Raw genomic sequence first — 16,434 nt, forward strand, 5'->3', positions numbered from 1 at the left:
AATAATTCAACTGTAAACCTAAAAATTTACAGCCAATTTTGAAAGAGATGCATCTTAGCTCAGAAAATTGTTATTGAATATGTCAGTGCTGTTGTAATGAAATGCTTCTTCTAAGTCTGTGGTTATTAAATAAATAATTTTTTTAAAAAGACAAAAAAAGTAATTGTGAAGTTTCAGTGTAGGGTCTTACTAAGACACAGTAACCAAGGAAACTGCTGAAGCACTTTATCTAATTCTCTCATTGAACAAAGGGGAGATTTGAGATCCTAAAAAGGAAAAAATTACTTGCTGAGGTTACCCTTAGTTAATGTACATAGGTAGGACTGACTCCTAGGTCTCCTCCACTTGACCTCAGAGTTGCCCCCGAGATCTCTGACTTTATAGAATCATAAAGGAATACAGGAAATGATGCTGTTGCTATGGCATGACAGCCAAAAGAAAAATCTCCATCACATTCTGCATCTGTGGACATGTCACACAGCGTGTTGAAAAATTAAAAATGATAACAGATAAAGAAAAAGATTCATGCCTACTTACTGCTGTGTACAGCAGACTCACTGGTCTGTGGGCTTCTGGTCTCCACTTCTTAGCCTTAGAAGCACTGGGATTACAGACGTGCAATGGAGTCCAGTTTTATGTGGGTCCTGAGGACTCAAACTCTGGCCCTCTCCAGCTATGACTCTCAGTAATTCCTAAAGAACTTTACCTGCATCATATGTGGGCCACGGCTCCACTTAAGGATGGGTGAGGGTGAAAACATCAGTGGAAGATTCACCTATACAGATCATGCCTACAAGAGGCACACAGAGAATGGGTGGACAAATTCAACCAGGACAAAATGAACTAGAGATCATTTTAACAGTTTCAAACATCAATGATCTATTTGACTCATGGAATGCTTTGTGGGTTTCATCCATTCATCCATTCACTCTTTTATTCAGGGTAATCACTTTAAGTGTAAGTCAGGAATGCTGCAGAATGGCTTCCTACTTCCAAGATAGTAAAATCCAGATTTTAAAAACGACTTTACTACAAGACCCTTGGAGGTGTGTTACCTGCCTTCTCCCCACAAACTTACTTGGGTCTGGAATCCAATAGAGACTGCCAGTTAATCACAATCAAACAGATGCTAAGAACCTTTGGGAGTTCTTGGTGTTCAACAGAGCATAATGGGGGTCCTAATAAGGTGCCTCTAAATAAATGATTCAAGAAATAATGACAACTACAATGCAACCACACTGTTCTAACCACATTGTCTTTTTTTAAAAAACTTTTTTTAAAGTTTATTTTTTTTAATTTTTTTAAATTTAATAACCACATAATTAGAAGAAGCATTTCATTACAGCTTTAACATATTCAGTAACACATTCCAGAGCAAGGATACATCTCTTTCAAAGTTGGCTGTAAATTTTTAGGTTCATAGTTGAATTAATACAGTCATACAATATTGAGCTCAGAATAAACCCTACAAATTTCATGATTTGTCTTAATGCATTTTCTCTTCAACATAAAGTACTCCACTTAGGTAGAGACTTTTATTATCCCATTTCATGGGTGAAGAACTGAGGGACCGAAAGGCTATATAACTTACCCAAAATAGTAAGTATTGGACCTAGGATTCGAACTACACATCCTAGCTGCAAAGTTCACATTCTTGACCAGTGTACAACATTACATCCAGGCAGCCAATCCCTCAGATGAAAAAGAATTAAGTCTGCACACAGGAAAGCACATTCTAAGGCAGTAAGAGTGAATGCAAAGAGACTGAGGAGGGAACACAACACACTTGACACAACCTGGAAGGCCAGCAGAGCTAGAGCACAGAGATGCAGGAATGAACCCAGGATGGGGCTAGGAATGATAGGAGAGATCAGGCAGGCAGAGGAGATAGCCAGAAAAGGGCCAGATCAGGAGGGATGGACCCTACAAGATAGGTTAAAGGTCAGTTTTATGATCCTCAGTTTAATGACAAGCTAGTGAATGTTTTTCATAAAGTCAAGGATAATAGTGATTTTTCAGTTCAACGAGATGCCTCTAGCTGCAGTGTGCCCAGTCTCCTGCTGATATGGGACTGTGAAGACCAGCTGGGAGTAGGGATAGGGAAAAGCAGGCCTATTTGCATGTATTTGATCAAGTCCTGCCAACAGTGTTCTCTGAAGCCCTGCTTTGGAGTCCCAGCTCACCTTTTCTGACAAGGCCTCCTCCAGCGTGGCCAAAGCGGTGTCTGTGTTGCTGGAATCTGTCTGTAAGGACTTCACTCTGTCTTTCAGGTTGGTCAGCTGCTTGTCCTTATCTCTAAGTTGTTCTTGCAAGTTTTCAATCTAAAAACAAAGATTAACATATTTAAAACATATTTTGTATGTAATCAGGGTAAACATTCCTGAAGTTCTCTTTTCTTAAGACCTGATATTATGGACATCTTCAGGATTATGAGATTAGACTTCATTTAGATTTAAGGATATTGTGAAATCTTGATCCATTTAATGCAATTCTGTATTTAAAAGATAATAGGGTTAAGTAGAACATTGCCTTCCGTACAAACACCAGCCTCTAGACAGATAAACACCATTGTTTCTCTCTTTCTGTTCACTTCACCGTACTTTTCAGATTCAAGCCCTGGGACCTTGGTCAGGTGAACCAGAAGAATACTCACACAGGACTGCTTCATCCACTGAACAGACACTGACTGAGAGGCCATTCCACACCAAGCCCCGTCCTTCACTCACTCCTTTATTCAGCAAGAAATCTTATGATATGCCAAATGTTGTCAAGTGGCTGTTTCAAAGTGACCACAAGAAAAGCCAAGTAGGTTATCACAGCAGACTGTTAATGGGAAGAACTTGTGATATAAGTCATAACCAACCAGTACTAAACACCCCATTTGGCAACTAAGTCATATGCTGGCAACCAACCAGTTACTTTTATCTGGTATCTGCACCCTGAAATAAGCAAAGCAAACAGCTGATTGTAACGCCTGCCCAGCAACAGTGGCAAAGACCTGCTCCCAGGCATCACAGCTATCATTCATGTTTTCATTCTTTGCTTTCAAACCATGCATTTCTTATCCAAGGGCTTTTTTTAAAAAGCCCACTATACAAACAGTTTATTCATATTAAGGGATTTTAAATGACAAGGAAAAAAAGCAGCGCAACTCTTAGATAAGTTCATTCAAAATATTTGTGCTCTGTACCCAGCTTTCTCAGGGACCCATTCCAAATGGGTGCTTCACTATGTGGGACTCAAGCGCATTCTGTGACTCCTTGATTCCTTTCACATGAATCTGGATTGGCCACGCAAATAATGCTGGCAGCAGCTGTGGAAATGGGGACCAGGACGATGGCGGTGCATCATCAAAATGCCTCTGAACAAGCCAGGCATGTGACTTGCACTATAATCTTAAGAGTCAGGAAGGTGGGCAGAAAGATTGCCATGAGGCTAGCTTGGGCCACATAATGAGTTCTAGGCCAGCCTGGGCTACAGAGTGAGAGCCTGTCTCCAAACAAAACAACAAAACAAAACGCATCTCTAAAGGGATGACGAGGACACATCGGCCCCTCAGTTGGCAGGGCTTGGCTAACATTTCCAATGGTTTCATTAGATCTAGGCTAATAAAAATGGATCCTTTTTCTTCCTGTCTTCCTATTTCTCTTTTCTTTTCCTTTCTGGCTGACTTGCACCTCCTCCCTCCTCTCTATTTCTACATTCTTCCTTCTCTGCCTTAAGACATCTCAGAAATTCAGGTTATAGGTCAAATAGTTAACCTTGTCCTCCTTCATCCAAATACAGTGTTCTACCTCATCCAGCTGCCACTGTGAGAATCTACTACTCCTCCCTCATGGAAGACACAGGAATTCAAAAGGAATCATGATCTTCTGAGTCAAAACAAAGGCATTCTCCTTCCCAGACAAGTGAGTGTTTGTACTACACTATAAATAAATGTATGTGTGAACAAGAATACAGATAGTTTCTTGGGGAAAACTGCCATGCAAGCACGGTGGTCTCAGTTTGGATGCCCAGAACCCACATAAAAAGCTGGGCATGGTGGTGTATGTTTGTAACCTCAGCATTGAGGGGGATGGGAGGTGGAGAGAGAAAGATCCCTCAAACTCACTGGCCAGCCAATCTAGCTGAATCAGTGAGCTCCAGGTTCAGGGAGAGACCTTGTCTAAAAAGCTAAAGTAGTCAGTGAGATGGCTTAGTTGATAAAGGTACCTGCTGCCTAGTCTGATAACCTGAGTTCAATCCTTGGGACCCACACAGTGGAAGGAGAGAACTGGTTCCTGAAAGTGGTCCTCTCACCTCCACCAGCATTGCATTGTGGTGCTTATGCACACAGGCAAACAGAGAGAGAGAGAGACAGAGACAGAGACAGAGACACTGAGAGAGAGAGACAGAGACAAAGATATAGAGAGACAGAGACACAGAGAAATAAATAATAAATAAATGAAGGCAGTAAAAATTTTTTAAAACTAAGGAAAAGATTAATCAAAGATTCCAATGTCAACCTCTGGCCTCCATATACATGTGAATACAAGTACATGTATGCTCTCACATGCACATGCATATACCCACATAAATACATATACCACACACATGTACATACACACAGATATTTTTTCTCAATATATATTTTTATTGAATTTTTGTGCATTTCATACAATATATCTCAATCATATTTAGATCCCCTCCCCTATACCTTCAATAGCCCCCCCATGGGATTTCATGCATTCTGCCATATATGTTAAGGCCTATGAAGTCAAATTTGTGTACCAGATGTCCTACAGTGTGAGTTCAACCACTGGAGCCTATACAACCTATCTAGCCTCACTCCCTTAAAGAAGATTAACTATTCCTCACCCAGCAGTGATCAGCTGTCGATATTTCCTCGGCTAAGGTTGGAGCCTCCTGCCCACACACATACGCTTAAATAAAGATAATAATAAATCTTCAAATATGAAGTATAGTTATATGTCTAGTGAGATTATGGCTTATTTTTAGTTTATATTTGTAAATAAAATTACTAAATAGGGTCAGTGGGGTGACTCAGCAGGTAAAGGTATTTGTTGCTAAGCCTGACAACCTAATTTTGAGGCCTGGACCCAATGACGGACAAAGAAAACCAACTCCCAAAAGTTGTCCTCTGACTTCCATATATATGCCATGACTCAAGTGTACACACGCACAGACACACACTCAAAAATACTTGTAATAAAAACTTTTATTATTTATTATGTGAATAAATAATAAACAACCACCACAAATGCCTAGAATTCTTCATGTCCCATGGCTTGTGTATGGTCTGTCCCTCAAAGGGTCCTGCTGGAAGCCGGGTCCTTGGAGAGCCGTTGCTGAGAGGTGCAGTGGATCTAGTGAAAGGTGATTAGGTCATAGGGGCCCTACCCTCATAAGTGGGTTGATGACTTCCTGCAGGTGTGTTGGGTTTCACAGGACTTGATTAGTTCTCCCAAGAATGAGAGCACACCTGATCCCTCCCCAGACACTGCTTGCCATGTGACCTCTCAGATTCTAATGGCTCCCACTATAATGCCACCTGCCACACTGTGACATGGCCATCAGGCTAGCATCAGAAGCTGATGCCAGTGCCAAGCTCCTGAGCATCCAGAACTGTGGGTAAAATGAATTTCACTGCTATACGGAAGTACCCAGCACTGGGTGTTTTGCAGAGCCACACAACACAGAGATGCACACTGAGTACAGATGCTACTGGCCAAGCAGCTGATCAGCAGATGCCTAGGCTTCAGTGCAGACCCAGCTATATCTGACCATCGGATTGCATTACAACCATGACCATGCTGCCCTATGACCTCGACCTTATAGTCCTAGTCACCACAGCAGAGAGACTCCCTAAATTCCCAACATGCCAACAACTCTGATAGGTAAAGCTCATTAAATGAAAAGCAGAGTCAAGGTCAGGCTGATAGCCCAAATGCAAGAGAGGCTGAGAAAGAATGCTGGCATTCTCCCCTTCCAGAGCAAAAGACCTTCCTTCCACAAAAGCAGACGCAAAGTCAGAGTCCGGGTGGCCAAATAATCAACCCATATCTACAATATGCAGGGAAGGCTCTAGGTTTTCAGAACCAGAAAACACACAGTGTCCTAGAAAAACAGAGAAGTTACTCTCAATTCTCCCCTACTTCTCTCCTGCCACCTCTCATTCCTATAGCCTTGTAAGGCTAAGTTTGTATATGTGGTCCACACACCTCTATGTACCAGTCTGTGATGAGTTCATAAATACACAGCAAACACTACACTTCTCCATTTCTCTAATTTTGTTACTTGGTAAATGTTACATACTTGTGGTCATAAAGTATCATCTAATCTTTCATGTTGACTTTTTTCACTGAGCAGAACTGTCAAGAGAGCTACCCAAATCGTTATGCTTATCAATAATTCATTAATTTTTATTGCTGATCAGTACTCCACGGTGTGGATGTGTCAGCTTGTTAACCATGTACCTGTTGAAGGACATTTGGGCTGTTTCCAGTTTGGGCTGTAACAAGTAAGTTACACTGAGCATTCACATATAGGTTTGTGCTTTCTTTCTCTAAACAGAAGTTTTCACTGCTCTGGTATGCATGCCACCAGAATGCCATTGCTTGTCATATGGAAGTTGTCATTTTGTATTATGTACACCATTATTGAACTGTCTGCTAGAATGTCTACATTTTACATTTTCACCACAGCACCATGTAAGAATGGTCCAGTCTCCCCACATTCACAACAATTTTTGGTCTTGTCACTAGTTTTGATTTTAGTGACTGACAGGTGCTTCCTTAATGGCTAATGACTAATGCTAATGGCTAATGCACTTCACACCTTTAGCCTATTTTCTGGTTGGATTATTTGTGCTTTTGTTTTACTGTTGACTTTTAAAGACTCTTTACATATCTTGAATGTCTGTCCTTTGTCAGATCCCTTGGTGGGTGATGACTGTCTCCAAGGCTGTGGTGTATCATTTTGTCCGGTTACCAGGAACTTTCACAGAACAAACGATCCAATTTATTCCCCTTTCTCTCATAGTTCTTACTTTTTGGTCGGTTCAGAGAACTTTCTGCATAGTCCTGGATTCTGAAGTTTTTTTCTCTCAGAGTTTATTATAAAATCTATAGTTTAGTGTTTTTTAGTCAATGATGCTTGAGTTATTTTTTGCATGGGATATGAAGTTTAAATCAATGTACAGTTGTGATCTATACATGTCCAGTTGATCTTTTACCTTGGCAAAATGTCAGCTAAACATGTGGGAATATTTCAAGCTCTCTGCTTATAAAAGTATCTTTCAAGCAATACTTACCATAGTAAAAATTAATAGTGATTCTTCTCACCTTATTTTTCCACAGGTAACTTTATGCTGAAAACCCTTCATTTGAGAGAGGGTCTCACTATGTAGACTCTGCCTCCCAAATGCTGGGATTAAAGTATTGAGATAGAAGGTATGTGTCGCCACACCCAGCCATCTTTTATTTTTCATTCATGTATATATGTTGTATATGTGTGCATATGCCACATATATGTGGGTACCTGAAGAGACCAGAAGAGGGTCTCAGATCCCCCAGAGCTAGAGTTACAAGTGACTGTGAGCATCCTACAATGTTGCTGAGAACCAAACTAGGATTCTCTGGAAGAACAGTAAGTGTTCGTAATCACTGAACCATCTCTAGTCCACCCCTCAAACCCCAGCTGAAAGCTTTTTAATGTTTTTGCCCCTAGAAGGAGGACTGTATCTTGTTACTTTTTGGCAATGCTACTGATGAAATCTAGGGGCTTGTCCAACTCAGCTAGACTAGTGGTCTACCACTGAACTGTACCCACATCCTTGGAGATGTACATATTCAGTATGGTGCTTTAAGACCTGTCAGAGCAATCAGGCAAGAAAGAAAAAATAATCTCCAAATTGGAAAGGAATTACCATAATTAACTTTTTTTGCAGATAATGATCAGAAAACCTTACAGACCATCAAAACCCCTTAGAACCAGAAAGCAAATTCAGCAACACTGGAGATAAGAAAGTCACATGGAAAGGGCAGGTATTTTTTTTCCATACACTAAGAATAAGTCATATGAAAAGGAAATCAAGAGAATAATCCCATTTACAGTATAGACAAAAAAAAATAATTAAAACACTTAGGGACAAATTCAAATAATAAAGTAAAAGTCTGGCATTAAAAACACTGACGAAAAAACTGAAGATGGCACAAATAAATATAAAGCTACCCCACGCTCATAAAGGGGGTAGTAACATTGTTAAGATGCCTGTGTAGTGTGGTGCATGTCTGAAATCCCAGCATCGAGAAGAGGAGGCTGGAGAATGAGTTGAGGTCTGCCTTGGCTACAAAGTGAGTTATAATAGCAAAACCATCACACACACACACACACACACACACACACACACACACACACACACACACACACAGAGTCTCGGTCCAGAGAAATGTTCCAAGGACTACAGCTCCCAGTTGGGCAATGAGCCCAGGATCCATAGTCCCAATACATAAAATGGCCATTGCAGTTCCCTGGCAGCCCACTTCATTCCACTTCCCAAAGATGCCAACCAGCCACCCATTCTCAGGCCCCTTGGCCTCCCTGAGGGGAGAAACCAAGACTGCCCCTACTCTTACAGCCCCCTCTCTACCCCTTCCTGACCCAGAGCTTCCCACACTCTTGCCGAGGGACACAGGGGACAGAGCCCAGCCCAGAGGACCTGATGGCCAAAGTTTACAAAGTGCTCAGAAGTGTGCACTCAGCCTGCGCAGACTCCCACTTGCAGACAAGAAGGAAGCACATCCTGCCTCCTCAACAGTCAGGCAGAGGCAGCACCCTTCCTCGCAAGGCACACACTAGGGAGAACTAGATTTCCCATATGTCAGAAGCCCCTCTGCCCACCTCATCCCTTAGAATCCTCTTGCAGCATCTAACTCAGCCCCAGAGTCCCCTTCCCAATGCCTCTAACTCTAGACCCTGCCCTCCCTACAGCCAGACTCTAGGCCTTGCCCAACCCTAAATTGTTAGTCCTATCAAAGAAGCAGTGAGTCATAAGGTCCCACCGCCTTCAGCCTCTGAGTTTAATGGAGTCCCAAGACTCCAAGTTCAAGTGGGAATGCCCTAGGCCACACACACACACACACACACACACACACACACACACGCACGCACGCCAGAAAAAAAAACCACACAAAAGTATTTGTACTACCCAAATATAATATAGATTAAATTTTATCTCTATTAAAATTCCAACAGCATTTTTCACACAATTAGAAAATTTCTGAGATACAAATGAAACCATAAAAAAAAAACCCTCTGAGTAGACAAAAAGATCATGAACCAAAAACAAAAACGAAAGCTTAATACCACCTGTTTTTAAAATATATTAAAAAGTTATAGTGATCAAAAGAATGTGATACTGGGGCTGGAAAAATGACTCAGTGGTTAAGAGCACTGGCTGCTCTTGCAGAGGACACAGGTTTGATTCCTAGCACCCACACGGCAGTTAACATAACTTCAGTTCCAGAGGATCCAACACCCTCTTCTGACTTCCATGGGCATCACACAACATGAGTGTACATGAAGGCAATACACTCAAACATAAAATGAAAAAAAAAATAAAAAAGAATGTGATACTGGCCTAAAGAAAGCAATGGAACAGAATCTCACAAATAAACCCATGTTTTACAGTCAACTGATCTTAGCAAAATTTCCAAGAGCACACATGGAGAAAAAAAGCTTTTTCGATAAATTGTATTGAGAAAACTAGATACGCACACACAGAAGAATGAAAGCTGACCCCTAGATCACATGACAGAAAACTGAACTATGAATTTAACTGTTAACCTTAAGCTATAACATGACTAGAAAGAATCACAGGGAAAGCTTCCTGCTGTTGTTCTGGGCATTTTTTTTAATACAACCCCAAATCAAAAAACTAAAAATAGACATATAAGAATGCATCAAATCAAAAAGCTTCTGTGCAGAAGAGATACTGACCACTACAACAGACAGACTCACACCACCAAGTGTGGGCCAAGGAACTCATCAAAAGAATGACGTACAATTGGGGGATCTTCACTATCCCCCAAAGGCCATGTATTAAAGGCTTGGTCCTGAGACCATGGGAAGACCTTTAGAAGGTGGAGCCTAACGGGTTTGAAGTCATTAGGACAAGCCCTTGACGGGAACCCTGGGACCAGGTACCTCTCTCTTTCTCCTTCACTTCCCCACCATGAGGAACAGCTGTTCTAGGCCAACATTCCTACCATGAAATGCTAAAAGCTCAGAGCAATGGGACCAACTAGTTAAAGATTAAAACTCCCAAATCTGTGAGAGTAAATAAACCTTCTGTCCGTAGAGGCTGATTTATCTTGGGTATTTATTATAGCAGGGTGCTATATTTACCCTATTTTAACCCATCCTTCCAGTCTTTCCTTACTGGAATCTCAATCCTTTCTGTTCACATTTCCTTTCTTCATGGAAAATTTCTTTAACAAGTCTTGACAGGTTGGTACACAGGTACTGGTGATAAATAACGCCTCACTTTCCCTTATCTCCCACTGCTTTATTTCTCCTTCATTCCTGAAGGATTGTTTCATTGGATAGAGAATCTGTAGCTGATGTTTTAGACTCGACATTTAAAAATTACAAGGCTAATTTTTCTGGCCTCAATGGTTTCAGATGAAGACCCCATGAGCACTTGAACTGATGTCCCCTGACATGCTGAGTCACTTAGCTGTGGCTGCTTGGAGACTTCTTTTTAATTTTCTGAAGCTTAACTACAACATCTTGGCATGTATTCCTTTAAATGTGCCCTATACGGGGTTCACTCATCTCTCCACATCTGTAGTTTTTTATCGTTTGCCGAATTTGGGAAGTTTTTCAGCTCCTGCTACTTCTCCAAATTACTTCTTCAAGCTCTTTCAGCTCTACGTTCCAATTCCTCTCTGGGGTTCTGCTGATACTCGTCACATCTGTTATTGCTATCCACAGGCCATGAGCTCTGTTCATCTGATTTCCACCCTACTTTCTCTGTTCTTCCGATTAGGGAAATGCGATTGACATGCCCTCAAGTTCATTTTTTCTATCTTCTGTCATATCTACATTATGATCAAATCCTTCTGATGAGGCTTCCTTTCTTCAAGGAAAACTATATTCAAACAACTTTATATAAAAACATTTTCAGTTCTTTCATCTAAAATTCCCAGTATCTAATTTGTTTCAGGGTAGGTATTGGTGGTCTTCCTATTCAAACTGTGGTTGCTTTTCTTGTTTGGTGGTTTCTTGCTATGTATGGTGAGAGATTTTCCTGCAATGGCAGGTGATTGTGTGCTGCATCCTGGACATTCTAGATCTATGTTAAGATGTTTGGGGTGCTTTTAATTTTCTCTTATTCACATCTTCTGTTGTCCCAGGTAGTGCCTCTGTTAGGCACTGGAGTAGCACACATGCTCCCTCTCACCTCCCTGGGTCATCCCTGAAGTCTCTGCTAGAGGGAAGAGGGACTCACTGGGACTAGCTGCCCTGTCAGCCCTGCTGACAAAGCTGCCAGGGGCTGGCTGACCACTTATAGCAAGTATGAGATGAGGGAAGGGATGGCTTGCTGGAGTTCTGCTGGCCAATGTTTTGAGAACTGAGTGAACCATTACTAAGTCCTGGGCTTCCCCTGTCTAAGTTTGGCCAGGGGAGCAGGGAATCCCTCCCTCCCTCCTCCCCCCCCACTCCTTCCCCACTCCCTCCTTCCCTCCCTCCTTCCTTCCCTCCCTCCCTTCCTCCCTCCCTCCCTCCTTCCCTTCCTACTTTTCTTCCTTCCATTCCTCTTGGCAAGCCAGACCTGCAGAGGCCTGGGACAGTCACAGGGGACAGGAAGGAAACCTAGGGAGCTGACTAGGGTGTTGCTCCTGCCTACCTTTCAGAGTCTTTTATGACTATTGAAATACATTTAATTGCACCTAATTAGTGGATAAAAATGAATTATCTCAGTTACTCTTAATATCTCACCACTGAAATAATTCTAAGAATCTGGTGAAGAGTCATCTCGCTCTGCCTCCAGAGGCCCTGCTCCTGCTTCAACAGCCCCTTAGCTACCTGAACACCTTGCAAGTCTTGGGCTCTCAGCCCCCTTCCTGCACCAACACATGTGGGGACATCGCCACCAGATGGTGGAAGGGAATCAGAGTCTAGCTTGGGACAAAAAAGGAGTTTGCACAATGTGATCTTCCTTCTGGGATTCACTCCCAAAGGGCTAGAAGCTGAGTGGGAAATCCATTCAAACAAACCCACTGTGAGGGAAATACTCCAGTGGACATGATGCCAAACACAGAAGGAAGGAAGACCTGCATCGCATGCTAATATCTGTATTTTCTATCTTAGGGCTGGCCCATAGTCGGCAACAATAAATATTCCTTGACTGAAGCCAAAATGACCAGAGCTTTTAAATACTGGGCAAAGTCAGGCTCAAATTACTTTCTCCCAGACAACAACCACATCATGACACCCTGTGGACTATTTGAGATACTGCATGATTCAAACTCTACCAAAGCCCAAGTTAATTCAGGGAAAACAAGAAAGGGAAAGCATTCCCCAAAGGGCATAATCAATATCTGAAGGTCTACAATGTTCTGTGATTGGCAGCCTGACCCCAGTGGACAGGGGATTTGAAAATAAAAGCGGCAAATGCTTCCCACGCTTGGCGTTTACCCAGATTCCAGAACATTTATGATTTCCTTTCTCTTAAAACTAATTTAAAAATGTGATCCAAACCCTTAACCAAGACAGCATGTTCCCAAGTAGTATGGAATCTTGTGTAATTTTTCCTTTAGACATAAAATGAATGAGCAGTAAATTTAAAACATCCCCAAATTGTTCTAAAACAGAACATTCTGGAAAAGTCCAGTGACAAAATGGCAAGGTCTAAGGCAGCCTGGAGAGGTGAAAGCTTTGGAGATCATGTTGCAGAAAGTTCTACATTGTGCTGCCCAGGGCTAGCCCCGTGGAGAGGACAGAGTTGGCTAGGAGGCACCATGCATCCTGCGAAGAAAGAAGCCCTAATATCACAGAAACAGATTTCTACTGGGTGGACTGATAGAAGAAGATTCATTTTTCCTCAGAAAGCCCTGAAAATTCATCAAACCTAATATTGCTGGTAGCAAAAGCACATTTACATGAGCATTTAACTGGAAATGGTGAAGAATTGTTATGTCACTAATTTGATCCCAAAGCTTATCTATGTTGTACAACTTTGGGGTCAAATTTCAACTGCATCCTTCGTTCTTTTATATTATTCTTTGCTTATTCTAATTGACATCAACAAAAAGGGTCCTGCTTATTAGAACATGCAACACACTCTGAGAAAAAGAAGAATTAAAAAGGAAATAAGAGGATGCATAGGAGAATATTTTAAACGTCTTTCAGACCTCACGGAACTCATACACAGGTGATTCTCACTCCGGCAGAGGTGCTGGCCCTCCACACGTGGTCACTGATGTCTTCTCTTTTCACACTCTGCGTATGTTTCTACTCTCTAAGTCTGCTCTGAATTTGAAATGTAGTTGACAAGATACTACCTGCCTTCGTGTATGCTTTATGAAAGCTATTTAATCCCTACACTAAAATCCAATTGCAACTAACTTTACAGTTTGAGTGAACCAGGTAATCTTTGACTGTTTAAATAATGTGCATTTTAGTAACTAACAATTGCCATCAGGATCAGTTTTAAAAATCATTAAATTCTTCTGAATAAAAGTCTGTCCTTGTCCCCACACTGTCAATAAACAAAGTGCTAATCTTGTCACTTTCTTGGCCACTGTCTCTGGAATGCTTCTTAAGTACTCAAAGGATTAAATTAAATCTCACCTGCAGACAGGCTTTAGAATTCAGCAGAAAACCCACTTCTCAAAGGAAAATTACTTTCATTATCTTAAGTTAAAACCAAATATTTTGTCCTGCGGAATTTGCAGGAAAATAGCATCATCAAAGAAAACAGTTCACTTCAAGAGAGTGCTCTGCAAGACCTTGTCTAAAAGAATTATTTGGGGGGAATTCCTTTTAGGAAATATTTTCTCAAGGTCATGCTAAGACAGCTTTAATACTGTGTCATTTAAATTACTTCAAGTTGATGTCTTTTCACAATTTTGATTCTATTCTTGGGGGTTTAAGAGTTTGGAGTTTCTTAAGAATTCTTTTATTCACAGTTTTTAGTTTGAATTCTAAATTTGTCTATGCTCTTTTTTTTAAGAGGCTATATAATATTAAGCTAAACATTTAAAACTGATGGAGGGAATAAAATATCTTTTGAGTTTCAAAATAATAGAAGGAATTAAATGTGAAATTAAAAGTATATATTTAGGGGGAAATGACAGCAGCTCAGCACTCAAGAAATTATTTTCCACCTGAAAGTATTCTATGCACTTTAAGAAATACTTAGCAAGATAAACTGTTCACATAGCAGACATTTTCGTCCCAAGAACAGATAGTGTTTCAAAATGCTCCCCATCGGGTTGCTGTGAGAGTCACTGGGGGCAGGATTAAGACACAGGTCATTTTTGGATTCTTGCATTTTCTTCCTAAATAAACAAAATCCTGATTCTCCCCAAATCAAATACAACCCCAAAGGAAGGACAGGGAGATGAACTCCCAGGCTGAAAAATAGAGGCATTATGTCAAAGCACCCTACATCATTATTTGCAGACAATTTATTTTGTTATTGGTTAGTATCTATCCTTCATGCTAAATGTTCTGTCCCCTCCAGCAAATGTTCCATTTCAAAAACATAGTAACATATGCCAGAAATAGAAATCACCAAAGGAATAGTTCTGGTGGCTACAGAATGTATTTTGTGGTAGATTGGGGGTGGGGGATGCACAATGTTACTAAAAGTCAGTATTCATGAGTTTCCCTATCAATATAATATATAAAATAACTTAGTAGTAGATTATAAATCTTTTCTAGTTGTAATCCAAGCTTTATGACACAGAGATTAAAGTACATTTCACCCTCATCATATCAAGTGTAAAAGAAGTCTCTATAAATTAGCATGCAAGAATTAGAGGAAATATTTGCAAACTCACTTTCACATTAGAACCAAGTGTAAATAAGCAGAAACACTTCTTCACTTCACTATTTGAACACAACCATCAGACCACCATCCTTTAGCTCAGTATTATTTTCCTTTGATTTATACATGTGACTCTTTGAACAGTGTACCTACCTACTCTTGGAAAGACTCACCTGAGCCTTAAATCTTCAGGGACCCAGTTCTTAAAGGCCTTGTCAGGCTTCACAGATCAGTCCTTCCTGGGCACCCATCTCCCTTCACTTCACTTGGATTTCTTTCTTTCCGGACCTACAATTTTACCTGCAGTTCTCACTAAGGTCCTGGTGCTGTCTTTGTTTCACAAATGTTACACAGTAACTTTGAGCATCTTTAACAATTATCTGAACTATTTGGAGAGTAATGAAAGAGTTACTTGAAATGGAAGAATTTTGCATGACATTCGGGCTAAATGCCTTCTCAAATTTTTTTTGGGGGGGGGTCTTTTTGAGACAGGGTCTCCCTGTAGCCCCAGCTGTCCTAGAACTCACTATGTAGACCAGGCTAGCCTTCAACTCACAGAGATCCGCCTGCCTCTGCCTCCGGAGTGCTGGGATTAAAGGCGTGCACCACCACGCCAGGCTGCCTTCTCAAATTTTTAAGTATATTTTATAATTAGACAATAATGGGTTTCATCGTGACATTCTCATACATGCACATAATGTAGTTGGATTGATCATATTCACAGTTCATGACCATTTGTTCCCCCCACCACTAATCCCCTTCCTCTTCTAAAATAAGCCCCCTCTACTTCATGTGTTGGGGGCTTGAGGGTAATTGTTTTTGATTTTTAAAATTTATTTCATTTTTAGTTATGTGCATGTGTGTGTGTCTGCATGTGGCTATGTGTTCATGAGTGCAGATACCATGCAGACCAGAAGAGGAAGTCAGATCCCCTGGAGCTATAGGCATTTGTGAGCCACCCTTAGGTGCTAAGAATCAAACTCAGGTCTTCTGGAAGTACTCTTAACTATTGAGCCATCTCTCTGGCCCAATTCTTGGTGATTTTTCCCATGATTTTCCATGGGGTTGCTTACAGGAACATAGACGAAGAATCATTTATAGGAACATGGGCACCTTATCAAGAGCTGCACCACTTTTTATAATGAGTTATGTTCTTCAATGAAACAAAGGGCTGAATGGTCAGAAGGACAGACCATAAGACGGTAATTTAGCAGCCTCTGAGAGGTACCAGCATCCAAGAGTTTACACACAAAAAAGCCACTTGGAGACCCCAGTAAGGTTGCCTATTCCAATCACCCACTCTGTTGTAATGAATCAATCATACATCTTCAAGTGTGTGTGTGTGTGTGTGTGTGTGTGTGTGTGTGTGTGTGTGT

At 41.1% G+C, this 16,434-nt stretch overlaps 1 protein-coding gene across 17 annotated transcripts in view; it reads right to left on the bottom strand.

The window, feature by feature from the left end:
* Positions 1–16,434, bottom strand: part of Erc2 (ELKS/RAB6-interacting/CAST family member 2) — a 1,070,830-nt gene that overhangs the window by 523,958 nt on the left and 530,438 nt on the right. For all 17 annotated transcript variants that reach the window (XR_001872873.2, XR_003846883.1, XR_003846882.1 and 14 more), the window contains exon 8: positions 2,184–2,321. Coding sequence is in view for 14 of the 17 variants with exons in the window: in XM_008851846.3 (XP_008850068.1) it covers positions 2,184–2,321 (138 nt within the window). In the remaining 3 variants the exon portion in view is untranslated. The remainder of the gene's footprint in view (positions 1–2,183; positions 2,322–16,434) is intronic.

The sequence above is a fragment of the Nannospalax galili genome, unplaced genomic scaffold (genome assembly GCF_000622305.1).
Source record: "Nannospalax galili isolate Female #2095 unplaced genomic scaffold, S.galili_v1.0 scaffold485, whole genome shotgun sequence".
Classification (NCBI taxonomy): domain Eukaryota; kingdom Metazoa; phylum Chordata; class Mammalia; order Rodentia; family Spalacidae; genus Nannospalax; species Nannospalax galili.